At 48.6% G+C, this 27,305-nt stretch overlaps 1 protein-coding gene across 1 annotated transcript in view; it reads left to right on the top strand.

Annotated features, from left to right (window-relative positions):
• Nucleotides 1-5,012: 5,012 nt before the first annotated feature.
• Nucleotides 5,013-27,305, top strand: part of METTL24 (methyltransferase like 24) — a 47,914-nt gene continuing 25,621 nt past the window's right edge. The window contains exons 1-2 of the mRNA XM_068160531.1: nucleotides 5,013-5,337; nucleotides 24,488-24,586. Of these exons, the coding sequence (XP_068016632.1) occupies nucleotides 5,047-5,337; nucleotides 24,488-24,586 (390 nt within the window). The 5' untranslated portion in view covers nucleotides 5,013-5,046. The remainder of the gene's footprint in view (nucleotides 5,338-24,487; nucleotides 24,587-27,305) is intronic.

Genomic DNA, 27,305 nt, shown 5'->3' with positions numbered 1-27,305 from the left:
CGTGTTCAAGCCCTGCATTAGCCTTTACTTACATTTATGAGCCAGATAGGGTAGGGGAAGCTTGTTTATTTTCTGTGTCACCAGAGAGTTAAGCAACCAAGCCAGCTGCAGGTGTTTCTGAAGCACCTGCATGTGCACCTCCAGTCAGTATTTTGGTCTGGAAAACAATCCTTCCACCAAGGAATGCACTGGAGCCATGGAGGGAGCCTCATTCTTCATTTTCTCCTTGCCAAATGAGTGCAGGGTTGGGCTTCAGGGAGATGAAGCCTCTCCCTGCATGCCTGGGAGCTTGGTGAGCTCCTTGCTGGTAGGACAGCTCATCTCCTTTGAGCAGTCAAGGAACTGGATTTGGACTTCTCCATCCCATAGTACTGGGACAGGGGCTACAAGAGGAGCAATCACTCTGGTAGGTGTGCTCTGAAAGAAAAAGCTCCTTTCCTCTTATTTTTTGGGGGGGAAGAAAGTTGTTCAGGCATGTGAAGTCCTGGCAAAGGCTCCAAGGAACAGCCCACTTCTCCACAGAGGTAAAGTGTAATTAAAGCCCTTCAGAAGCACTGGCTGCCCGGCTTCTGGAAATCCTTTGGTGGGCAAGGGCTGTGCCTGTTTTCTGGGGGGTGAGCATATCTGCATGATGTCAGCACTCCAGAAATAATCATGGGGGGAACTGCCATGGAGATCTGCAGCAAGATAATTGACTCAAACAGAAGGATAAATAGCCTTTTTTCCCTGGCATTTAATGGGCCTCTTAAGCGAATGGCAATAAGCTCTATGCGAACAGATGTTTTCCCCTCCCTTTTTTCATCCTTTTGCATCTTACCCATAATTATGCACTAAAATCTTCTTGTCTGGGTTGCTGAGAGCAATTTTGCTGCTGTTTGTCTCTGCAGTGCAAGACTGAAGACTTCAGCACAAAGGCTGAGGGAAAAGCCTGCAGCTCCTAGAGGATGCCGTGGCTGTACATCAGTGATGTTATATCAATGTCTTGTTAAGCTTGAGTGAGGAGTTAGAGGGGAAAATTTACCTCTTCCAGCTGCTGCTCTGCAAGTCCCAGTGCTGGGTCTCTCCCTGCTCCAGCCAGGAGATCCAGCACACACCTGGCTTCAGACATTGATTTGGCTATGGCTCAGAGTAGTTGCTTTGCCTTTGCCTTGTGGGGGAGGTAAGTGTCCCCTGAGACAGTCCTCCCTGCTCTCTGCCACCTCTGCAATGCTGACTGGACTGTGAGGAGATGGAAGAGCAGGTTTCCCTCTCTAGCCTCTGGCTTTGCCTCCAGCCTTGCCACCAGGACAGCAGCAGGCACCATGCAGGCTCTGAAAAGAACCTTTATGCTTTCAGGAGTGTATACTCCTGACAGAGCACAGAGGAATTACCTTGATCCTGAAGAAAAGGTTGCCTTCCTAACAGCCTGCAAGCGAGGCAGGAGCTGGAGCACAACTGTAAGCATTAGCTTGGCTGAGCTTTCATTGCATGGAGTGATGCCTGTAGAAGTGGCTGCATCTTCACACTCCCACTCTGTCCTTACCAGAGCATCTTTGAAGCATCTGGCTGGTCTCTGCTATCCACGACTATGGCTGAGGATGAAGGCAGACACACTGTGAGACGACCTGTGCTGAAAGGAAGCCCCCTGCAGTAATACCTAATTTATATTCAAACTCTCAGCTGTGGAGACTATCCTGCTTTGAATCAGTACCAGTATCTCAGTGCCACTGATGACACACATCTATGTGGCACTGAGGGCAAACTGCCTTGGAAGAAGCCTGCGGGAAGAGCACAGAGTTCTGTCCTCACCGTCTGGTCCCAGCCAGGTTGCTTGGCTGCAGGGGAGCTGTGGCCTGTTTTCTGCTAAGGGCAAGGCCACCTCTCTCCTCCCAGTTGGGATTCTTTTAAAGACATTTCAGATGTAACCAGTTGGAGGAGATGATTGGCTGGCCTGGTAACAGTTCAGAAAAGCAACCTTTTCGTTACAGGTAAAGACAACGATGTTGAGTTTAGTGCCCTGCAAAAATGGGACAGTTTTCAGACAGGAGGGTGAGATTTCTTTGATTCAATGTGGATCCATATAGTTAAATTGGCCTGCATGCTGGCCTGGGACATTTTTGCACACCTCCTATCCTATAAAACCTGCTTTTCACCTCTTGGCTCCTTCACAGAATTACAGAATCACCAAGGTTGGAAGAGACCTCAAAGATCATCGAGTCCAACCTGTCACCACAGACCTCATGACTAAACCATGGCACCAAGTGCCACGTCCAATCCCCTCTTGAACACCTCCTGGGATGGGGACTCCACCACCTCCCTGGGCAGCACATTCCAATGGCCAATTACTCTCTCAGTGAAGAACTTTCTCCTCACCTCGAGCCTAAACTTCCCCTGGCACAGCTTGAGACTCTGTTCTCTTGTTCTGCTGCTGGTTGCCAGGACTGCTGCCAGCCACTCTCAGCTTTTGTTTGACCCTATTGCCTTTATTGAGGCATAAACTCCACAGACACATGCCAGTGTATCAAACAACACTGTGAGACAGGCTGTAGGAAAAGTGCACAGGGCATTAATTATGGTCTTAGTTTGTTTGTGAAACCGCTGCCTGGAGAGGTTGCTGCTGTTGTTCTCAGTAGCTCCAGTGCTCTGGCTTGCATCCCTTCTCCCCTTGGAGAGCTCTTGTCTCCAAGTGCTTGCAGGTGAAAGTCATTCTCCATGATCAAATCATGGCACCTGCTTGATTGCTCCAGTGCCATTGCCATCCCCTGGATAAATATTTGGCATTTGTACTGTACTGTGTAAAGCCATTAAAAACATGCAATAAAAAGGCATCTAGAACTTCTTAAAGCCATAATTATTACTCCAGCTGTGATGTTTCATAGAATTCTGAGCACTATAGATTAAGCCCTTTGCCAGATTACATTTTTTGTACTGAGAGATGTTCATCCTCGAGCTCAGAAGTGTAAAAACGTCAGTAAAATTGATTAGATTAAAACAAAAAAGGAGGGGGGGGAGGAGGGAAAGCTGAGCTCAAAGTAGCAGCAAGGTAGCAGCAGTTTGCAGTAGACATTCAGGGCAATTTCTCAGCAAAACCAGACACCTGTCTGGGCTTACAGCATAGACACAGGGGAAATACAGGCAGCAAACTAACATCCCCAAAATCTTTGTGCAGTAGCACAGGAGCTACATCTGAGCCATCACTCCTTAATTCCTCCAAGCTGGAGATTTGTTTTTTGAGTTGGTGATAGCTGTTTTCAGGTTTCATGCTAATATCTGTTCAATGAAATTCCCAGCCCATGCTTTAAGAAGCAGGCAGAATTTTGTTTGTGCAGGATGATCAGACAGTTTAGTGAAAGGCAGACCATAAAATCACTGTTGCTCCTCTCCAGGCGTGAAACACAGCTGTTGGAGGCAACACAGTTGTGTTTGTAGGTACCACAAAGATTAGGGTTAAATCAATGACGGTAAGGCCCAGGGACAGCAGAGGGCTGCAGAGCATCTTCTGCTGAAGGGCTGTCTCATTCCTCTTCTCTCTCCCCCAGTGAATGCATGTGCACAGGTACAGGTGTGTCTGTGTACAAATGCACAGGAGCGTGACTCAGAGGTAAATCTTGATCTGTAATCCTCACTCCAGGCCATTAATTGTCAACTATCTCTTTCATCACGTTCAGAGCACGCCAGGCTCTGGTGTTTGAGTGGCTCTGCAGCCAGAGGGAAAAGGCAGCTTCTGCCCGTGCCTCGCTGAGAACAGCAAGATCAATCTTGTGTTAAGCTGCCTAAATAGCCCACGAGTTCAAGGAGAGCTGATGGGAGACTGCATGAACATATTTCTTTTTCAGCTGTTATCTTCAAACCTACCAGTGGCGAGCTGAGAAGTGGTTTTAATGACCCAGGCAGCTGAGCTTTATCCTTGGCAGCTGCTCAGGCAGGTATTTCTCAGCAGTGGTTAAGTGAGTAACAGACCAATGCGGCAAATTTGCTTCTCAGAGAGGTTCTTTTCCTGAGTTTTTAGTGGGATTTAAGGCACAGGAAGGAGCAAGGACTGTACATTCCTTGCAGAGATACTGGCCTCAGGGAAGTCTGTCACTTAGTGCATGGACAACTACTTCCAAGGTTTGGATATGGTGGACTTGGTGCCCCTGCCCGTGGCAGGGAGGTTGGAGTAGATCATGTCTAAGGTCCCTGCCAGCCTAAGCCACTCTGTGATATGACTTGGCACTGCTGAGTTACAGGCTGGACTTGATGATCTTGGAGGTCTTTTCCAACCTTAATGGCTCTATGGTTCTATGATTTCTAGCTGCACTTTTAAGGAACAGAAGTGAGACTGGGCTTGAACCGAAGCTATCACTGAGAGGTCACCAGGGGAGCTATAAACATTTCATTCCTTGGTCCTCAGAGGTATGGCAGAACTTTGGCATGTAAATGTACAAGGCAATAAAACAGGCCTGGACCAGAGCTCTGAATTCTGCAGACTAAGAACTGGAGGCACAGACATCTTCTGTGGGGAAGGACACACTGTGCTTGTCTTCAAGTGGCTTTTAAAATGACCTAGTGAAAGTTTCTAACACAATACACTCCAATACTGCTGGCCAAAATCGTAGTACAAAATCCTTAGTACCAAGGCCGTCAGCATCTGGTCAATTGCGGAGTGCAAAGTCCTAATAACATAGAAGTTTGTGTTTGTATGGTGATGGAGAAAAAGGCACAAGGTAATGCACCTCCAGACCATACTGACGGGCTGACAGAACAGTTTGGGGGTGAAGTTTTTGCAACAGAAGCCGTCTGAAGTTCTTCCCCAGACAGAGTAGGTCTGGGTGCATGCAACAGTGACAGCGGCCGGCCCCACGCTCCTGCCCGGGCACCGACAGACCGCCCTGACGGCCGGCCGAAGCCGGACACCTCCTGCGCCCCGTAGCCTCCCTCCGGGCCGGGGCAGGGGCAGCTGCATCCCGGCCCCACCCCGGCCGGCCCCGCTCGGGGCGGGGTCTTCCCAAGTTTCGGCGGCAGCCGCGGGGCCGGTCCTGCCGGCGGCATGAAGCCTGCGGCGGGGCGAAGCGAGCCCCCGTCGCCATGGCCAAGGAGCGGCCGCTCTGGCGGCGCCTGACCTTCCGCCTCTGCTTGCTCTCGGCCGCGCTCGTCCTCTGCCTGCAGCTGGGCGTGAGGCGAACCTGGTGTCCGGAGGAGAAGCCGCCGGTGGCGGAGGCAGCGGCGGGGCGGGCGGCTCCGCTGTCCCGCGGCACGGAGCAGCAGCAGCCGCCGGCGGCGGGCAGGCGGCGAGTCACCTACGTACGGAACGGGCGGCGGGGCAGCGCTGCGCCCCGCTGCTGCTCCCCGCAGCTCCCCGGGGGCCGCCGCAGGAAGGTAGGGCAGGCTCGGGGGGCTGCCCCAGAGGCGGGGCTGAGGGTGACGGGGCTCCAGCGGTCTCAGGGTGTCCCCGAGAGGGATGGGCTGGGGGATACCCGAGCGCAGGAGCCCCGCCTCGCAGAGCTGGTCTCGTCCCGGTGCTGTCCTATCAAGTAGGGGGTGATAATGCAAGACGACACAGCCTCAGACTGCATGACAGCAGGTTTAGGTTGGACATTAGGAAAAGCTTCACCAAAAGGTTTGCAAGCCTTGGAACAGGCTGCCTAGGGAAATGGGGGAGTCCCCATCCCTGAAGGTATTTAAAAGATATGGCTTAGCACATGGTTTAGTGGTCTCTTCAGTCAAAACCGTTCTATGATTCTGTATCTGTGTTCTACATCTGCGTTCTACATCTGCCTGTATTTGAGATGATTATTCTATGAAGTGTTACTGGCACCGGAGAGGTGACTGGAGCGTACTGGTGAGGTGCTGTGATGGAGGCTTTCTAGGAAGGTGTCTTGCGGTCAACAGAGTTTTGGAGCAGAGCTGTGCAGTTGCAGGACAGGTAGGAGTGTGCTCCTGTGGAGCTGAACCTAGGTCAGACCTCGTTTTGGAGGGGAGACCGTGACACAGGACACGGAGTCACCAGGCTTGCTTGACAGGTTGAAACACCCCCAATGGGAGCAAGCTTGGGAATAGTCACAGAATCACGCAGCGTGATGGGGGTTAGAAGGGACTGCTGAAGATCATCTAGTTCAACACCCCTGCTAGATCAGGGTGACCCAGAGTAAAGCACCCAGGAACTCATCCAGGCAGGTGTGGAATGCCTACAGAGAGTCCTTGGCCCTTGGTATTCAGGGCAAGGAAATGCCATTTCGTTTGCTGAAGGACATCAAGACGTTTCTCAGACGTGGTCTGCATGAGAATTAATGAGTTAATGAGTTGGTAAATGAACCTGTAATTACGTTCAGATGTGGTAATGATTGTAAAGCCCTTGGAGAGGTGAGGACCATCATCAGCGCCTGGCGTTTAGCCGTGCGCGGAGGTGGGGAAGGCGCTGCCGGGCGGTGGGCGCCGGCTGCTGCCACCGGGCTGCTCCTCCTGGGCAACTCCAGCCGTCCCCCTGCCTCCGCTTCGTCTCTGCCGCCATGAGGACACTGTTGTCACATACTTCTTCAGCATAACGACTGTGGCATCCTAGTGTGCTGTGGTGTTGGTACCATGTTGAGGCATCTCGATCTCGCAGTGCCAAATTCTTTGTCAGTGCCACGTTGCTTGGTTCTTTTAAAGCCCCAGCTTTGAAGGGATTGCAATCATGGGAGAATCCCAGCGTTCACAGGGCAAAACCAAAACGGCAATGGCGGGGATTCAGGCGTTTTCCTGAAAACGTGTGCTATGGCATCAAAGACCAGGAGGCAAAAGTAAGGCATGTCTTAAGTGCGTGATTATTTTGGAGGAAATCCTAGTGGAGAAGTAGCACCAGGGGAGGCTGCTCAGCATACCGGAGAAGGAGCAGTGCCTTGTGGTGCTGAAGAGCTGCAGGCTCTGGAAAGCTTACAAGACGTTTCAGCGTGTCTCCAGGTGAAGTGTGTGAAACATCAGTGCTGTGGTTTGTGGTGTTGGGCGTGTTGATGCTGCGGTGTCCTCTGAATCCCGCTAATTAAACCAAGCAAAACGCTTTAGTAAATACAGGGAGGGGCTGCTGGGTGAAGTTTGAGGCTGTGAAGTGTCTTCCATCTTCAACTATTTGACTTCAGGCTAAAAAAAATATCAGCTTAAAGTGAAGATAAGACTTTAGAGATAGAGGGGCAGAAATTCTGAGAGTTACTGATTTTGAAATAGAGGAGTTAAGTAAAAACAAAGTGGGGAAAGGGGGACAATGGCTTTAAGCAGAAAGAGAGTAGATTTAGATTTGATGTAAGGAAGAAGCTCTTCACTGTGAGGGTGTTGAGACACTGGAACAGGGTGGCCAGAGAAGTTTGGGTTGCTCCATCTTTTGTCTGTCCATAAACCATTGCCAGTCCATTCTGAAGCCTGCAGAGACTCTCAGGTGTGAGTTTTTTCCCTGATGGAGGTGGTGGTGTGGGAGTGTGTTGCAGTGGATGAGACAGCAGGGTGGCAGGAATGAAAAATCAGCCAGGCCAAACTTGGGTCTTTTTTTCCCTAGTGCTGCATGGCTGTAACTCTGCTCACACTTATGTCACTGAATTAGTGCAGAAGCCTGATGAACAGAGTGTTTCCATAGATCAAGCTGAATATCCTACTTTGTGACTGTATGAAAAATAAATTGCAGGAACACACAAACTCTTGGATGCCTGCTCTGAATCCCTCTAAAAGTTTCCTTCAGCAGAGTTGGGTAATTTCTTTCCCAAGCTCAGCTGCACTCAAACAACTAACAGCACCAAAAGGGTCAAAAAATACCCAGGCAGGATGGGAAAGATGGAGACTCCTCCATCAGTGGCCTTTGGGCCCTCAGGGAACTGCCTGTACAGTTTTCTGTGCTGTTTCTGATCCCTAGTAGAACTCTGTCAGGAGAGAGGGTGGCTGTGCAGCAGATGGGAGGGTTTGACCACCAAGGTTACAAGTGCCTGTTTGCACCTTAAGATGCATGAGTAGCAAATGCTAACTGAAGGCATCAGGGAATAAAGTAATTTAGCTGTGTGACAGCTCTGGGAGCTGCTAGAGCTGCCTGGTGTGGTGCTTTGGGGAGCTGTGTTGCTCCCAGCTGGTTTGCTCCTTGTGGAGCCTACCAAAGAGCAGATGCTGCTGCTCTTGCTGACAACTAACAAACAAAGGTGGGCTTTGGGAGGATATGATGGTCATGAGAAGAATGGGAAGAGTTACATGATGTGAAGCAAAAGGAAGCTTCTAATCCCAAACATTTGTGTTTTGGTGGGAGTGCTTAAAACTGTGTGGTTGCTAACAAAATGCCCAACTGTTTATAAACTGTGACCCCAAGCTTTGGTTGTGTTAAGCAGTGATCTGGTAACATGCAGCAGGTGCAAACTCCAGCTGGATGGAAGCACAACCATTCTGCCATCTGTACCAGTACTAGCTAGGTCTGCATCCAGAGAGTGCTGCAGGCACATGAGGTGTGCTTTAAAATGTTATTGCAGGGTCTGATGGAGGAAAAGATGGGGGGAGAGGGGTGAAGGCAACAAAACAACCAACCAAAAATGTGTTGCACATGGAATTTGAAATAACAGTGAATTCTTACCCCAGTGATTGCAATAACAAGGTTGTGTTGGCTCTCCTGCTCTGAAATGGGGAGGAGCCCTCTTCAAGAGTCTGGTTAAGCAACACTGGAGCTCTTTGCCTTCTGGGCAGATTTATTGCCATGGAGGAGGAGGGGGGGAAAAGGTTATGCATGAAGGAAAACAAAGCCAGTGTTAGTCTGGGTGAGTGTTTTAAGTTCCTGCAGTTGTGCTTGCTGGTCTGTCCTGAAAACTGAGGTCTGTCTTGCTTTCAGCTGTGCTGTACTTTGGAGGTCTGGAAGGCAGGCTTGGAGAACTGCTGAAGGCTGCTAAGGCTGCTGCCACAGGTGTGTCTTCTGAAGATAGGCCTGGTGGAAGACAATGCATGGCTAAATTTCATTTGAAAAGCACAATATCAGCTGGAAATCACTTTGTTGCTGTGGCTGCCCAAAGGTGGGGAGGTGGCACACTGCTGCAGTTACCCTGATGTTGTTTTGGATGCTCTTTGCCCTCCTGTCTAGGGCTATACAAATATTTGCCTTCAGTGTATGAATGAGTTAGGTTTTGCTGCTGGGGCCTGTTTATATTTTGTCTGCCATGATATTTTGAAACGTGAAGTGTCACTGCCAGAAGAACCTCATGAGGTTATAGTTTTGTAGGAGATGCTTACACTTGTGTATCTTTGTGCTTTCACTCTGGGTAAATACAAACTGCCTTTTGCTTGTTGGTTTTTCTTTAAACAGGAGCTATTTCTACTGCTGCTTCCCTGCAGTAGTGCTTGATAACAAGTCTGACCTTCAGTGCAGTTGGAATCTGCAAATTATTTTGGAGTGAGATCATTGCCAAACGATTCTTCCATATAATTTCAGTTCACGATATGGCAGGCTCAAAACCAACCCCATGTATAGAATCGTGCAATTGTTAGGGTTGGAAGGGACCTCAAGGATCATCCAGTTCCAACCCCCCTGCTATGGGCAGGGACACCTCACACTGGATCACATTGCTTGGAGTTACATCCAGCCTGGCCTTAAAAACCTCCAGGGATGAGGCTTCCACCACCTCCCTGGGCAGCCTGTGCCAGTGTCTCACCACCTTCATGAGGAAGAACTTCCTAACATCCAATCTGAATCTACTAATTTCTAGTTTTGCTCCATCCCCCCCAGTCCTATCACTCCCTGACACCCTCAAAAGTCCCTCCCCAGCTTTCTCATAGCTCCCTTCAGATACTGGAAGGCCACAATTAGGTCTCCTTGGAGCTTCCTCTTCTCCACACTGAACAGCCCCAACTCCTTCAGTCTGTCCTCCTAGCAGAGCAGCTCCAGCCCTCTGCTCATCCTCGTGGCCCTTCTCTGGACACCTTCCAGCACCTCCAGATCCTTCCTGTACTAGGGGCTCCAGAAGTAGGGACGCAGTGCTGCAGGTGGGCTCTCACCAGAGCGGTGTAGTTTTCACTTTGCTGCTAAGATTTTACTGATCTTTCACATTTTAATTTTCAAATGGCTTCTGTTCATGCCAGTCATCCCTGGAGCTCATGCAGAGAGTCCTTTTTAATTCTTCTGCAAATCTGGTTGAAACAAAAAAATAACAGCATCAGACATCCCCCACTGCCTGTTTGTGTGGATGGTGTTTCCAAACTCATTTCACATCTCTGAAAATCTGGTAAGCTTTAAATCCCATGATGTAATAGCTGGATTTGGGCTTCACTTTTATACCACTTTATTCGTGCTGTATGCCTGGAGCAATGTTTCAACATTACAGCAAAGTTTAATGTGACAGGGCTTTGGATCCTGTGCAGCAAGTTGCATCAGGCTGTGTCTAAAGGAGCAGAGTTGGCCAGGCTGAGCTGCTGGGGCAGCAGCGTGGGTTTAAGGCAGACTTTTGGATCTCCTTATGGATTTAAATCCAGAGATGATCCCAGCCACCTCACCTGTGTCCCAGGCATGACAGGCTCTAGAGTGTGCAGCACTGTTCTCTAGATGCTGCAGTGAGTAGCAGAGAGTTCTGGATGTGATACAGAGGGGCGCAGTGCTGAGGAGCTGGATGTTGATTGTTCATTTGAATGTCCTTGCTTCTGGGCATCTCCTTTAAACACAGGTAGACAGGCTGGAGAGAGTCTGACTGGGAGGAAAAAGGCATTCAGAGGTGCAGGGAAAGCCTGGCAGAACTGGTACTTGTTTTGGAGAGGGAAAAGTAGGTTTTGAGAGGAATGTGCCAAGACTCTTCAAACTAAAATAGAATCTTTTTGGAAGGACATAATGACCAGTTGCTCTCTAGGTCCACTGCAAGTAGGGCAAGAACTGGCTGGCACGATTTTTGAGGCAAGATGTTAGGAAAATCTTTTAACTCTGAAGCTGTGTAAGCAGCATAAAGACTCCCTAAAAAACTTTGGGTATCTACAGAGGGAAGGTGTAGGTGTCCCTGTGGTGCTTCAGGGCAGGGAGGTAGAGTCAGTCAGCCTCCTGAGGTCCCTCTGCCTACATTTACACCAGCCCCTCCCTGCTATTAGAGGGGCAGTCTGGCAGGTGTGATGTGATTAGCCAAACTGGAATTGAGCCTGAACAATCATCTAATGTCAGCATAATAAAAAGAGGTAATGTGGTCTTCAAAGGCTAGACCTGATCCTTGTTCTACCTTAATACCTCCCTGGAGAGACCAGACCCCACATCACCACAATTGTCCAGGGAGGAAGGAACACTACTCAACCCCTTTCTCCCCTCCAGCACTTGGGGGGTCTCTTACCCAGTATAAACTGGCCCAAATTTGCTTAGCTTGTAAGATAAGCCCAAGGTAGGAGCTTATGGCTTCAGGCCATTAGTACCTTGGGGAACAGCTGTGAGAGCCTTGGCTGGGTTTTGTTCAAATATTCAGGCTAATAGCACAGACTGAGAGAGGTTATTGTGTTTGGAAGAAAGAAAGGAATATAAACTTCTGCTGATAGCAGTTTTCAACAGCAGATGACCAATTGTGAGGAGAGCCAGCCAGCTCTGCCTGAAAAGAAAAGGGGGGAGGCAGCTGTGGCTCTGTAAGTCACCCAAGCACAGCAATCCTTCTCCAGGCAGCCAAGCAAGGACAATATTTGGCTTTTACTGTATTTTAACTGCAGATGAAATGTGTTTATGGTAGACTGTAAAGAGGAGATGGAAATGTGCTCTCTGACAATGGTGTCGCTTCTGAGCTTGTGAGGTGGGCGATTACAGGGAATAACCTTGATTCTTACACACATTTGATTACCTGAAATAGGTTCTTCCTTCATGACTTTTTGAGAAGTAGCTGGGGGAATATTATCCTGCCAAAAGGCATTACAGCTTGATGAGACTTAATTATATCCAATAATATAGATTTCCTTCAAATACCTATTCAAGGCTTGCTTTCAGCATATAAAGAGAGCCAGCCATGGCACAGAGAAAATGTTTTCCAGGGTGTATAAACTTTCCTATTTAAGGACATAACCCAGGCATCAAGGTGGTAATTTCTTCTGCAGATGCCTTGCTCCATGGTAGCTGTGACAGTTGTGCCATCTTTTTCTTCAACCAGGCTTGATGTTCCACAGGCTCTGTACAAAATGAGACCTTTATGACTGTGGTAGCAGGTGCAGGGAAAAAAACCTCACTCTGATGCAGTTCTGTTTGCTGTCTTCAGCTCAAACTGTTGAATGGGAGTGTTCTGTGGGGAAGTGACCCACACTGCCCCTGCAGTGATGCTAGAGAGTGGCTGAACAGCTCTGGTCATGGCCTCTGTGTCCCACTAAAGGGCAGCGATTCAGTAAACACATTCCCTGCTCTCTCCTCTTTCTTTCCCCCTCCACAGTGCACTGTGTTTGGGGTGCTGGTTGCCAGATCTTACTGGCAGTGAAGAAGCAGGACTCCCTTTCACACGCTGGGTACGTGCTTGGACAAAGAAGGAGGTCTTCTGCCCAAAAGCAGCTGTTGAGAAGGAGATGGGAGGAGGTGTACCCTGGTATGAAAGCCAGTTGTACAGTAGGTCACAGGCTTGTCATGGGAAAAGAGCAAGAGTCCTTGGAAGTCAGGAATTTTCACAGCCTGGAAGACAGTGAGCGCAGTTAGTTCCAGAGTGATCTTTTGTCATGTTTCACTCTGCTTTTACTAAAAATAGAAGAGAGGACAGTTTGGAACATGCAGCTTTCCTTGATCAAGCAGTTCTCAAGGTGGCTGAGCTTGCTTCTTTGTTGTCTGAAGCTTCCTTCTTCGGAGAGAGAAGCCAGAAAGAGACATCTGAGATAAGTGAAATTCTTCCAGAAAGCCTTAGGGTTTTTCCTTTACATGTCTGACCTTTAGCTGTCTTCTTATGAGACAAATATTTAACTTCATTGCTAGTGAAGTTCTCATCCCAGCTTGTTCAGTCAATTCCCATCAACATTTGCCCATCCAGTCAGGCAGTTAAGAGAGATGTACATCTGTGTCTAGGCTGCAGAGTAGGTGCTGGCATGCCAGACATCTCTTTCATGATGCCACTTGTACTGAACACTGTGGGCACAGTTCAGACTGAGGTGCAGCTGGTGGATCTTTGGTGTGAACCCAGAGCAAAGCTCCAGTGGCCCATGACAAGGGATGCAGTATGGAAATCCAGTGGTGAAGAACAAAGCCCTCTAAGAGCTGCCTGGCAGACTTGTACAGGCAATGTGACAAGTGCAGCATCTCTCTTACAAAACAGATGTGGAATCTGGAGGTTTAGATAATGTTAGTGAAGGACCTCTACTCTTCACACAAAGCAGTTTGATTGTGTTAGACCACACTGTCCTCCTGCTGCAGCCTGGCAGTGATGGCTGTCACTCAAGGCACAGCTTAGATAAAAGTCCTTACACAATAGATGAGAAAGTCCATGTGATCCACCACTACTCTTTGAGGGCATCCCCAGCAATCCTCTCTTATCACTTGTTCTAATATTAACTTTGAGTGGTGTTTGTCTTGGACAGCTGTTCAGGGCTCCAGAGCTGTCTGCAGTGGATGTCAGGCATTTAATCAGCGTGGGTTTGTGGCTAGCAGATAACACACCAAGATACTTTTGTCTATGGTGAAGCATTGTCCATCTGATATGGTGCTCTGGTCCATAGCGTCTCCAGCAGGAGCTGGGGGGTCATTGTCCCTTTGTACTCAGCTCTGGTGAGGCCACTCCTTGAGAATTGTGTCCAGTTTTGGGCACCTCAATACAGGAGAGATGTGGAGGTGTAGGGGGAAGGCAGCAAAGCTGGGGAAGGGCCTGGAGAATAAATCTTACAATGAGCAACTGAGGGAGCTGGGGATGGTTAGTTTGGAAGAGAGGAGGCTGAGGGGAGACCTCATTGCTCTCTACAACTCCCTGAAAGGACCTTGTAGAGAGGCTGGTGCTGGTCTCTCCTCACAGGTAATTAGAACAAGAGGGAATGGCCTCAAGCTACAACTGCATAGGTTTAGACTGGACATTAAGAAACAGTTTTTCCCAGCAAGAGTGGTCAGGGATGGGAATGTGCTGCCCAGGGAGGTGGTGGGGTCACCACCCCTGGATGTGTTTAAAGGTGGTTTGAATGTGGTGCTTGGGGCTATGGTTTAGGGGTAAACCTTGAGCAGTAGGATTATCGGTTGGGCTTGGTGGTCCTGAGGGTCTTTTCCAACCTGAATGTTTCTGTGATACTGTGTTAGTGCCAGGGGTGCATGTGGTTGGGGAACCTGTGCAGCTGAAGATGGTGTTAGAGTCAGTGAACACTGCCTTCACTGCTTTAACCTCTGCTTTGCCCCATCCATTCCCAACCCTCTTCCTCATTCCTCTCCTAGCAGCCAGCCAAGTTAAGCAATTAACTGGGAGCCTCAAAAGTCAGTATGCTTTATTTAGCATCCTCTTTCATATGAGAGAGGGTGTTTGAAATGCTATGGGGAAGAGATGGTGGAGTCTGTGGATACTATGGCCTGTAATGTTAAATCATACTTGCCACTGAAAAGCCTAACATGGACAAGAATCAGTCTGAAATCTTTCCTGCTCCCTGCAGAGCTGACAACACTAGGGAAGGATTGAGATTTAGCTCAGAGGTCAACGCTGCAGGGTAGGAGCTGCCTGAAGAAGCCCCCAAGGAACAATAACATTTGTTAATGCTTAAGGTCTTGCCTCTTCTTTTTTTGGGCTTCCCTCGTGGTGGTTCTGCAGCTTTCAAAGCTGTGAACTTTGTTTCATCCTGAACAAAGCAAAGCAAAGGCATCTTGGTCCTTCCCCCTTGCTCTGTTTAAACAAGAAGCAATTATGTGTCAATTGCCTGCTCCTGACTGATGTATTTCTTCTTAGATGTCTTGATTAATGCTTTGATCATGCAATTATTTGTCATTGTGGAATCTGTGGGAGTTCTGGGTCCAGCAGGAGCTGCAGGGTCAGCCCATGTAGCTTTTCAGTGCTGTGCAATGCTCAGAGCTGGTAATAAACCACTGTCAAATGACCTTAACTAAAGAGGATGGTGCACATCTGCTCAAGCCCATCCTCCATGAGCTTGTGATACTTGGGTCTATACTTGTCTCAAACAAACCAAAAACTCTTTCAAATTGTGTGCTTTGAAACAAGCTTGATTGCTGTTCTTTAGGAACTGGAAAATAAACTTGTACTTAAAATCCTGACAGCTTGTAAGCCACATCTGCCCCTGGACTCAGCACTGATTAGGCCACACCTTGAGTCCCTGTGTCCAGTTCTGGGCCCCTCGGTTTAGGAAAGATGCTGAGATGCTGGAAGGTGTTCAGAGAAGGGCAACAAAGCTGGGGAGGGGTCTGGAGCACAGCCCTGTGAGGAGAGGCTGAGGGAGCTGGGGTTGCTTAGCCTGGAGAAGAGGAGACTCAGGGCAGACCTTCTTGCTCTCTCCAACTCCCTGAAGGGAGGTTGTAGCCAGGTGGGGACTGGTCTCTTCTCCCAGGCAACCAGCACCAGAGGACACAAGTTATTCATAGAAAGAACTTTGGAATGTCCTGCCCAGGGAGGTGGTGGAGTCACCATCACTGGGGGTGTTTAGGAAGAGCCTGAATGAGGCATTTGGTTTAGTTGGTTAGATGGTGTTGGGTGATAGGTTGGACTCGATCTCAAAGGTCTTTTCCAACCTGGTTAATTCTAGTCTATTCTAGACACAGGGAACTAATTGCCCAGGACACTTTTGTTTTGCTTGGAAGGTTTTTACATAGCCCTTGGCTAAGGGCAAGAATCCATCATTATATTAATAATAAACCAGGAGTATGTTTGCAGACATTTAAAGGCAGTATGCATTTCATTCTGGGGAGCTCCAGTGCCTTGCTTTAATTAATGCTTGCATGAAATAAAGAGTTGAGAGGTGAGTTTTGGCTCTTTAAGTCTTCCCTGGCTGTCCAGTGAACCTCAGTATGATCAAATGAACTGAGGGTGGGTTGGAGGGATGGAAGCCCCTAGGTGTCTGTTGTGAATATGTTTTGCCTTGCCTTAGGTTTTGTGCTGTGAAATCCAAATACCTGTGGAAGTCACTCAGCCTTTTGGGTTGCCCTTGGATAAGAGTTCATTTTTACTTGGTTGATAACATTAAGGATGCTTGGTGACAAATACTGCCTTCTCCTGCTCCCTGGGCATAGAAGGCCCTCCTGGTCCTTGCCCAGGAGGGGAAGGGATTTTCTGATGTGTCAGATCTTAGGGGTCTGGACAACCTGACCTAATGGAGGATGTCCCTGCTCACTGCAGGGGGCTTGCACTAGGTGACTTTGGAGGTCCCTTCCAACCCAAACCATTCTATGATTCTAAGGTGCAAACCATTTTTACTCCACTTGGATGAGAGAGAATGCTGCACAAGTGTGCCAGGGGAGGTTTAGACTCGAGGTGAGGAGAAAGTTCTTCACTGAGAGAGTCATTTGCCATTGGAATGTGCTGCCCAGGGAGGTGGTGGAGTCATCGACCCTGGAGGTGTTCAAGAGGGGATTGGATGTGGCACTTGGTGCCATGGTCTAGTCATGGGGTCTGTGTTGATAGGTTGGACTAGATGACCCTCGAGGTCATTTCCAGCCTTAGTTATACTGTGAAATGCTCTTATTTATGTGAAGGCATTAACTTTCACTTTAAAACGCCTTCTGCCCCACTCCTCAGCCTCAGGCAGAGCCTGCTGAAGCCAGTGCAGAGGCTGCCAGAGGCATCCCTATCAGTGTTGGAATTTGCACAGAATAAACTCTGCTTATCAGGCTGGCTGAGTGTTTACTGATAATTCTGTTTGTTGAGTGCTGTGATTTGAATATTGCAGTGAAGGAAAACAGCTTTTTGGTGGTGGTTTGGTTTTCCTCCCCCCTATTACATGGATGATGACATCTGCCACGTTTTCTCAACCAAAGCACTTCATTTAAAGCAGTCATGAGCACAGGCTGAAACCATGGTCTTGCCCCTGCTTGGCTAAAGCCTGCATTTGACAAGCAGTGACCAGTAGCTGCTGTATCTGTTTCTTGCTGTTACCCTTCAGTGCTGGCAAAGGTGTGCAGGCACTGGAAAGAATTCAGCTGATGGAGTATTGCACTGCTTAAGCAGTTTGGAGAATTTGCTTCCATAAATTTCCATCTGTTCTGGCTCCTGCTTTTATCTCCATCAGAGATAACTGATCACACTGTCAGCCTCTGGACAGCACTGGAATGCTGCTGCTGCTGCTGCTGCCCCTTTTATTTATTTTATTCTGTTGCTACAGCAAAGAAACCTCCCCTGGCTGTTGTTTTTAAAGCTGTGTCTCTCTTAGCAGTGCAAAAATCAATCTCTCTTTCAATAAATTCTCCCTGATGCTGCTGGGATTTCCAATGGCAGAGCTGTCAGCCTGTGGTGACCTTCAGAGGTCTGAGGAGGGGCTCTCCACTGCCACGCTGCCCTTTGCTGCCTCCTCCTCCATTGGCTGCCATGGATTTATGTCTCAGAGGTAGTGAGGGGTGGTAGTTATGCTGTGTAATAATAAGCTGGGTGCAATGCTTTCTGAATGTCTAAGTACCTACAAGTTACAGTGCTGGCAGGTGCTCCGAAACACATCCTGCTTCTAAGCCACAAGCCTGCCCCCAGGGTGATGTCCATGAGTCACTGAGGTCCAGGTCTGCTGGTGAGTTTACAGGGCTGTGGGGGTGTGTGTGTGTAGTTGTCCACAACACCTAATTTAAACCTCCACAACAACTAATTTAAACCTAGAAAGCTGGATCTCATGTGCTGTGGGAGTCAAGGCTTTGATTTGAATTCAGTGGAGCATTAGTCACCTCAATTCCTCTACGGATCTGGCTGTGTCACGTTAGCTTTGGAAGGCTCTCTTTATTTTTCCAGAGCCATTTCTTTTCTTAAAGTGCTATAAATTCTATCACTTAAAGTTGGTGCCAAGCATCCTTTTTTTCCCCCCCCCGTCTCTTCCTTATGAGACATTCATTTGGGGGAAAAGACGACAAGCTCACAGTAGAGTTGGAGCAAGCTGGAGCATGGTGTGCCTCGCCTGCAGCTTAGGGCAGCAGTTTGAGCCAAGAGCTGTGATTTGTGTGTGTGGCTCCTCTTCATATTTCACATGGGAAATCAGCAGCAAAAGGAGCAGAAAATAAACATGAATATTAACAAAAGGAGAGCAGAGGTGAAGCGGCTTGGTGATTGCTGCCTTTCCAGGGTTGTTATGTATGCATGTTCAGACTGATTTGCTCTGCAAGGGTAAAGACTCTTTTGGTTTCTAATGAGAATTGAAGTCAGAAAATTGCTTTCTCCATTTCAATGTAAAACTTTGCATTCAAGAAGCGTTTCTGCTTTTTCCTTCCCCCTGCTGAAGCCTGAAGAGTTTTACTTATAGGGCAAACTGCAGCCTTGGGAAGCAAGTGCTGATAAACTGCTCTCAAGTGAAGCCCTCTGGATGATGTTCAGAGCTGCCTGAGCTGGCTCTTGGAGCAGTCACATCCCACTCCCAGGCAGACAAATGTGTGCTGCACTGCAGAGGCTTGGAGGAGGTGATGCACAGAGAGCAGTGAGCAGCCAGGGGAGAGTAAAGTGTATCCTAGAAGCTCTCTGGACAATAAAATAAAATGCAGGTGTCCAGACATAGAAACCCCTCCAGTTCTTAAAATTCTTCTTTTGACAAGCCATGTCAAACACTCATCTGAATTGGAGAGAGCCACTCAATGCAGAAAATGCTCTTATCACAGGCCTGGTTTCCAGGGTTTCCTGTGGTAGTAGCCATGCTGCACTGTGTGATGTTGCTTGCTTGCTTGCCTTAGGCTGGAGGTGAGGAGAAAGTTCTTCACCCAGAGAGTCATTAGCCATTGGAATGTGCTGCCCAGGGAGGTGGCAGAGTCACCATCCCTGGAGGTGTTCAAGAGGGGGTTGGACGTGGCACTTGGTGCCATGGTTTAGTCATGAGGTCTGTGGTGACAGGCTGGACTCCATGATCTTTGAGGTCTCTGCCAGCCTTGGTGATACTGTGACACTGTGCCTTGGCACAAGGCTGTTGTTCCCCAGCCTAACATTTTACACTTAGACCTTTGGATCAGGTCATGGAGCAGATCTTCCTGGGAGATATGTCAAAGCATGCTGAAGACAGGGAGGTGATTAGGGACAGCCAGCATGGCTTCACCAAGGGCAAGTTGTGCCAGGCTAGGCTGGCAGCTGTCTACAATGGAGCTCTGGATGTCATCTACCTGGATTTCTGGATGGCCTTTGAGAGTGCCCCACAACCTTCCTACCTTTAAATTGGGGACATATGTGGGTTTGATGGATGGACTGATAAGGAATTGGCTGAATGGCTGCATCCAGAGAGTTATAGGCAATGGTGCCATGCCTAAGTGGAAAGCAGTAACAAGTGGTGTCCTTCAAGGGTCCATACTAGGACCAATACTATTTACTTGGAGCAGCCTGATCTGGTGGAACCCCCATGGCAGGGGGTTGGCCTAGGTGATCTGTAGAGATCCCTTCCAACCCAACCCACCCTGTGGTTCTGTAGCCAACACATTATGGTTTTGCAGCACTGGAGGTGGTTATTGCTGGGGTCTGCTTGTGGTCTGCTTGTCCCCCTACACCAACCCCATGCACACAGAGGACAGAGCAACCAGAGACTCTTAGAATCATTTTGGTTGGAAAAGACCTTTAAGATCCTGTGATGGCTGGGTGTGAAGAAGGTTGTGTGCTTGTCTGCAATGTTTTCAGAGCTGTCTTTGCTTCAGATAAACTTGTCTAGTGCATGAAAATTTCCGTGTTGGGGTGGAAAGTCTCAGTTTCAGTGGCTGCAGGACTGGATTTTCAGCTGGGTTTCCCTGGGTTACTCTCAATGCCTCAGAAGAACCTGCTGCTTCCCTCTCAATACACACACACATGCAGGGCAGGAGTGTGTGGAGCAACTTCTCCAGTGTGGTTTCTGAAGAGAAAACCTTTTATGTTTAAGCAAGCCAGACTGCAAATTAAACTAGAAAATAATGGTAATAGAAAAGACTGAAAAGGAAAGGAAACAGTTCAGACATGTTGGGCATTAAATCACTGGGAGCATTAAATGAGAGCCATGGCCACTTGGTGAGCCTGTGTTTTAAATTACAGCTCACTGAGCCTGTGCCTGTCCCTCCTGCTTCCAAAGTGTGGCTTGTTTGCATCAGTGTCCCTCCTGTGAGGCCTCTGGGTGATGCTGATGACACTTAGCTAGATGACACAGTACAGAAAGGTCTTTTCCAACCTGGTTAATTGAGATCATCAAGTCCAACCTATCACCCAACACCATCTCATCAACTAAACCATGGCACCAAGTGCCTCATCCAGGCTCTACTTAAAAGCCCCCTGGACAGCCCATTCCAATGGCCAGTCTCTCTTTCTGTGAAGAACTTCTTCCTAGCATCCAGCCTAAACCTCCCCTGGCACAGCTTGAGACTCTGTCCTCTTGTTATGCCACAAGTTGCCAACAGACCTTTCCCAAGGAGGTCTTTGCCAAGGCTGAGGCATGCTTGTTCTTTCCTCTTGACACCTCTGCTCTGAGGTGGAGTTTGCCTGCCTTGTGCCACGTATTGCTGCTGCAAACATGAAGCATTTGGAGTGCTCCACCCTGCTGGAGAATGAAGCCTCCCAGCTGGAGAGCAGGCAGGCTCAGCCCTCTGAGATACAAACTTGTCTGCAGCATGGCATGTATGATGGTCTGCTCTGGGGTTCCTCCTCTGTGGTTTTGAATGTCTATGGTGTAGCAGCATCTGAGCCTGTCCCCCAGGCTTCCTGTGCAGGTCATGGAGAGGAATGGATGTTTCCAGTGCATGACTCATCTTGCTTATTTTAGACATCTTCTCTGTGATGAGATGAATCATCCCCTTCAAGAGCCTGACTGCTTCATCTGTCCTGTCAAATAACTTAGCTCCTCAAGCCCACTATGGGAGCTTGGTCCCTGGCTGTCCTCACTGCAGAAATGTTCACTCCCAGCTCTCCCTTGGAGCCTACCAGTTAATTGCCTCTGAAACTAAACGTGGGTGTTTGCAAGGGATTCTTTGCTGCCTGAGCCACACTATGGCATCAGCAAGGGGAGCAATGTGCCAGGTTTGGCTGCCTCCACCCTCAGCAGTGCTCCCACTCACCTCAGCAGGCTTGTTGCATGTCCCTCATGAGGCAAAGCCAGTACTCAGGTGGGCTGCAGCACACTGCTGTCACTATTTAAGGTACTCTTGAATTAAGTAAAAAGCCCTAAACTCACAAAATGACGTATTTAGGGCCACTGGAGCTCTGGAGAGTCCAAAGGAGATAATGGCCAAGCCCTGTAAATCATGTGGTCAATGTAGCCTCCCAAGGGCTGACCTTCAGGCATGAAATCCAGTGAATACACACTTGCCTTGTAGGTGTCTGCAATGCTGCAGTTTGAATCCCACTCACTGCATTTCAAACTGAAAACACCATCCCTCCAACATTTCACCCACAAGCAAGCTCTGTTGTGCTGTACCCTTCTGAGAGGGGTGAGAGTGGTGATGCACAGAGTACAGCCAGAGCTGGGCTGGGTGCACTTGATCTGCAGGGCTTATTTGAGGAGGTTTACCTGGAAACACTATGGAAGGTGAGGAGAATCAACATGAGAAACGATCAGCAATGGCTACCAATGCACATAGAGAATGGCTAGGTAGATAAACAGCTTGGGTTCTTCAGGAGGGTACTTTGTGAGTCATGAGTGTACCTATACTGCATCACCCACACCCACTGGGAAGGAAGGTGTACCTGGTCCAGGAGTGCTGCTGGATTCTCATCCTCATGCATTGTCTGTGAGTCTTGCTGTTGAAGGTCCCCATGGAGTGTTCAGTTAGGAGCAGACCCCTCCAGTGCCCTTGTTAGGGAGTGGGAATAGGCTGCTGCTTGGTAAAGAGCCAGGGACCAAGTGTGAAGTTTGAGGAGCTGCTCAAAAGCATTGCTGTCAAACGGGAGCCCAGGTCTGCTCTCTCTCACAGAAGGAGCATTTGTGTAGTGCTCCCTAATTGAAACAACTATTGAAAAGGTAAAGCTCCTTTTTTTTTCCTCCTCCTTTTTCAATTTTAACCAAAACTGCATAATTGAGTCCCTGGGTTTTTTTCATCTGTATAGCTGTGTGTTTATTGATGCATTTTGGAGACAGAGGAAAGGCAATTTGTGGTCCTTAAGATGTGAAAGGACCTGAGGGGAAGCCACAGTGGCTCTTTCATATTGCACTCTGCTGAGAGAGCCTCATTCACGTGGTTAATTATGGGGAGGTTTGTGATTAATTTTTGTGTGTGTGTCTTTTTTTTTCCCCCCTTCCTTGTCAGCTCTGTGCAGAGGGAATTCTTGCTGAGTGTGCCATAATGGCCACCCTGCAATCCCCCTACTTAATGAGCCCCTGCTCACACAAACAGATTTCAGAGTAACTCTGCACAGATGTTGAAGTGTCTGGGGTTGCTTGGGGGTTTTGTTTTGGTTTGGGGTTTTTTTTTCCCCCTTGAAAGTGATTGTCAGCCTTGGTTTTCCTTTCAGGCTCTCAAGCCTGTTGAAATGGCAGCATTCCTGTCGTCGCAGACAGTATTCAGCCCTGTGAACTGTGACTCATTCTGAAGGATTGCACAGGCATTTCCCTCCCCGGTGTGCACCTTTCCTCCTGCTGGTAGCTGTTTGCAGGCTGCCTGTTGCAGTCAGCGGGTCAGGGGGACCTGCTGCTGCAGAGCTGGCTGGCTGGCTGGCTTGCTTCCAGCTTTGTGCTGGGCGAGGGTAGAGGAGCCCTGTGGCTGCTCTGGGTGGGAAATGCTACTTTTGCCTGCTTCTGGGGGGCAAAAGAAATCTTACACGTCCTTTTCAGCATCTCTTTTCGGTCAAACAAAACAAAAACCCACCAACCAACAAAACAAACTCAAAGAGAAAGCCCTAAAGGAACAATAAACCTCCTAGAGACCTCCTGGCTCACACTCACTCCAGACTCTGTTTACTTAGGCTGCAAAAATATCAGTTTGTGATATCAGCTTGAGGCAAACACCATCTGGTCTGGTGGTCCCCTTTAGTCACCTTTCATTCACCTTCTCTCTCTTTTTTTCCCTTTCCTGCCTTCCTCTCTGGCATCAGCAGATCCCTGCTGTTGTGGCTCCACAGAGCAGCCTGATGGGGCTGTCCTCTGCAGTGGGGCTCAGCACCTTGCCTCCCTCCTTCCCCAGTTAATTGCTGTTTCCTACATACTTCCCAGGGCTTCCTTTGAAATAAGTTCCTGGAGGAGTCCTGAACGGGGTTTCTTTTCTTTGTTTGGTGTTTTATTGCATGTCAGCATGAACCTGTGGAGGAAAAAAAACCCCAAGCCTCCATGCTGTTCATTATGGAAGCTCAGTTAATTGAGGATGATTAAAGGGAAGTTTGACACCACCTGCCCAGCCGTGGAAGTGAGTTATGGCGCCTGAAGATGAAAAGCCACGAGGAATCAATCTTAATTTAGTACAGCTTAACACCATGCTTGTATTTTTGTCTGCTTGAGGGCAAGAGATAGCATGTCTGAACTCCCCAGCATGACAGAAGCAGGCAGGATTTGGAGAAGGTGGCACAGATAGGAGCACACAGCCCTGTTGCTCTGCAAGCACGTGTCTCAAAGCCCTCTTTTGTCCCTCTCTGTCTGTGTGGGAAGTGTTGCTGGAAAAGCTGAGGGGATCCTTCAAGTTCAGAGCTGAGGGGCCTCACAGACACTGCAGAAGAACAGAATAGAATTAACCAGGTTGGGCTTGAGATCATCAAGTCCAACCTATCACCCAACACCATCTAATCAACTAAACCATGGCACCAAGCACTCCATCAAGTCTCTTCCTGAACACCTCCAGTGATGGTAACTCCACCACCTCCCTGGGCAGCACATTCCAGTGGCCAATCTCTCTTTCTGGGAAGAACTTCTTCCTACCATCCAGCCTAAACCTCCCCTGGTGCAGCTTGAGAAGGTATCCACCAAAGCTACATCCCTGTGGTTATGAAAACGAGGAGTGGTATGGCTGTGGGCAGCCACACTGAGGAAAGCAAAGAGTTTTGGTGTGTCTTGTCAGGCATGCATGGGGGAGGAGGAGGAGGACTTTCCTCAAAGGCTGCAGGAAGTTTGCTTTACTACTGAAATTTGAGTTTCAGACAGGAAAGAGATTGTTTGCAGAGGCTTCCTTTGGTGATTAGTGTTGGCAGCCCAAGTTCTTGTTGTAGTGGACCTTTGTGATGGATATGAAATCAAAGTGATTTCCCTGTTTTCAGATGCTTTGCTGGAGAGTTCAGCTATGCAGATCTTGGTTTTCTTCATGGCTTACTTTGGGTGTCCTAGAATGACTGTGTTGACACATGCATGCTGGGAAAAGAGCCCTTCCTGAATGACCTATATCTGCTTTCAAGCTGCTGCTGATAAATCAGTTAGATCCTCTTTCACTGCAGTTCAAACCCTGCTCTGTTCTGAAATGACTTTCATGTGTAGACAAGCCCCTAGGAAATTCTTTTAGTTGGAGATTAAATCTCCTTAATTTATTAGTCCTTGCATCTTATGCATGGACCAAGGAGTGAATTCTGTTCCCTTAAGGTGTGTTATGCTTTGCTTTGCTTTGCAGGCTGTAAGGTGGCACATTGAACTGCAGCCATGGGCAAGTCCAACTCCTTCCCTCAACTACGAGGCCTTGAGGTTCCTGAAGTACATTAGCACTTCTCAGGTAAGTTTTTCATTTCAGTCTCCATTTAGAAACCAGGGCTGTTCCCTTTCAGGTGAGGGATTAACTTCACACCAGCCTGGTGTGAAGAGGAGATTGCATGTGGCACTTGGTGCCATGGTCTAGTCATGGGTCTGTGGTGACAGGTTGGACTCGATGATCCTCGAGGTCTCTTCCAACCTTGGTGATACTGTGATACTGTTTTGACAGTGCTTTGTTTCTCAAGGTGCTTTATCCTAGCAGGGATGGTTGGTGTGAATGGAAAAAGTCAAGCCCCAGGGTAGAAAGGATGCAGTATTTCCTTGCTTTTCATTTCCAGATGGGCTGATGTCCTGACAGGAGTGCAGTAAAACTCAAATTCCAGTGATACAGAATACAGAATTAACCAGGTTGGAAAAGGCCTTTGAGATCATCGAGTCCAACCTATCACCCAGCACCATCTCATCAACTAAACCATGGCACTGAGTGCCTCATCAGATCTCTCTTTAGACACTTCCAGAGATGGTGACTCCACCACCTCCCTGGGCAGCCCACGGGGGGGTTGGAACTAGATGATCCTTGAGGTCCCTTCCAACCCTAACAATTCCATGGTCTGAGGTCTTGGGTGACAGGTTGGACTTGATGATCTTTGAGGTCTTTTGCAACCTTATTGGCTCCATGATTCTATGATCACTTCTACATTACCCATGCATACACTTCTACCATTTACCCATGCATTCATTACCTGCAATGAAAAATGCAAGAGGCTCTGGATGCCTCCAGCTGACCCTTGAATACTCTCAAATACAGATGAACTACACCATTGCTTACGCTGAAGAACAGCCAAAGGCCTCAGAGGCTGATGCCAGTCACATACAAAATGTCATTCATGTTCCCAACGTGTGGAATGTCATTCATATACAAACCCCTTTGTTAATGCAGTCCTTACAAGGCTGAGACAGAAGGTCTGTTTGAAACATGTCTGAAAATACCCTGGGGTGGTAACTGGGAGGTTAGCAGAGTGGTCACTTGTCCTCCAGCTTCTGGCTACCCCTGGCTAAATGCTCCAAGAAAATGACCTCTCTGCCTCCGCTGATGGCACCACTGAGAGGGCAGGATGGTGCATGGGGAGGCAGCAAGGGATGTGTGTAGAGCTGCTTGTGTTGTGGTACTGAGGTTCAGACTGCAGCAGGCACATGAAGCTGAAAACATCCTTGTCTGGGTGACTTAATAAACGGTGGCAGATGCTGCCAAACTCCACTAGTTGGGTCAAAGCCTACAAGAGCATCAATTAGCAGAGAGCTTATTGCTTCTGACACACTAATCGAGAAGCTTCGTTCCCAGAGTAACTGACCCTGGGGTTGGGGTGGGGGGGGACAAGCACAAGTGAAAACAAAACAAAAACAAAAGAAAGAGAGATAAATCCTTGTTCCTGACCTGGCAGATGTTACAGGGTTAGTAACTGACAGGACAACACCAGGACTGGCAGCAGCACTTCTGGAAGTGGGCTGATGCTTAGGCAGATGAGCAAGGGGCTCTCATTTTCCTTGTTTGCTGAGCAAGTGTCTGCTAATTGCTGTGCCTGAGTTCAGCTCCCTGCCATTAGTGGAGGCTTCGAGGAGACCTTCTCACTCTCTACAACTACTTATAAGGAAGTTGTAGTCAGGTGGGGATCAGACTCTTCTCCCAGGCAACTAGTGACAGGACAAGAGGACATGGTATGAAGCTGTGCCAGGGGAGGTTTGGGTTGGGTTTTGGGAAGCAATTCCTCACAGAAAGGATGATTAGGCACTGGAGTGTGCTGCCCAGGGAGGTGGAGGAGTCACTGTCACTGGAGGTCTTTAAGAAGAGATTGGATGTGGCCCTTGGTGTCATGGTTTAGCTGATGTGGCGGTGCTGGGTCATCGGCTGGACTTGATGATCTCAGAGGTCTATTCCAGCCTCAATGACTCTGTGCAGGGCTGGAGCTGTTGGAGGCAGAAGATGCCACACCAGCAGGGCCAAGGTGTGTCCAGAAAAACCTTTTCCAGTGCTGGTATCTCATGGTCAGAAGAACCGTCTTACCTGTGCTGCTCTTTGTGTGACAGCGGTGAGCAGCAGCCCAGAACAGGACATGAGCACAGTGCTGCAGGGGCTGGCAGTCAGGGCAACAGAAGGGTGATGGTGCTGAAGGCAGGGTTCAGGGGGGGTTCGTTTTTGATAGCAAGAGCTATTAGGTTTTCTCCAAACCCTGCTCCTAATACCATGAGTCAATTAAGTGGCAGCTCTGCAGAGCTGTACTGTCCTGTAGAGAGCATGTTGCTGTTCTGTGCCTCAAAATCAATGCTTGTTATGGCAATGCCATTTATTCCTTGAGTGTTGTGTGACTGAAGGGAAATGGGTGGTGGGGTGCAGTGCAAATCATTGCTTAAGACTTGGTGAATCCTGGGAGCAGCAGGAAGAGATGCTGTGTTAGCCTTTATGATTTTTCCATGGGAATTATGAGCTGAGCAAGAGCAGGGCAGTGGGGATGCAGTGTGCAGCCTTCTGGATGTAATGCTCCAGATAATGATCTTTCAGAGCTTAAGCTTCTTAAAGAATGAGAGTTTTATTGACTTATTATAAGGCACATGATGGAGAGTGCCTACCACAGTGAAGGCTGGGTTGCAGGTTTCACTCTCACCCCTGTGTATAATTGTCTCAGTCCCCTGGTTCTGTGTGGGGCCAAACCTGGATGTTTTAGTTTGGCTAAAGCTGAGAGCTG

Source organism: Melanerpes formicivorus, unplaced genomic scaffold (assembly GCF_026170545.1).
Source record: "Melanerpes formicivorus ecotype bairdi unplaced genomic scaffold, bMelFor1.0.p_v2 SCAF_50, whole genome shotgun sequence".
Lineage (NCBI taxonomy): Eukaryota > Metazoa > Chordata > Aves > Piciformes > Picidae > Melanerpes > Melanerpes formicivorus.
This window is presented reverse-complemented; position numbering and strand designations above follow the sequence as displayed.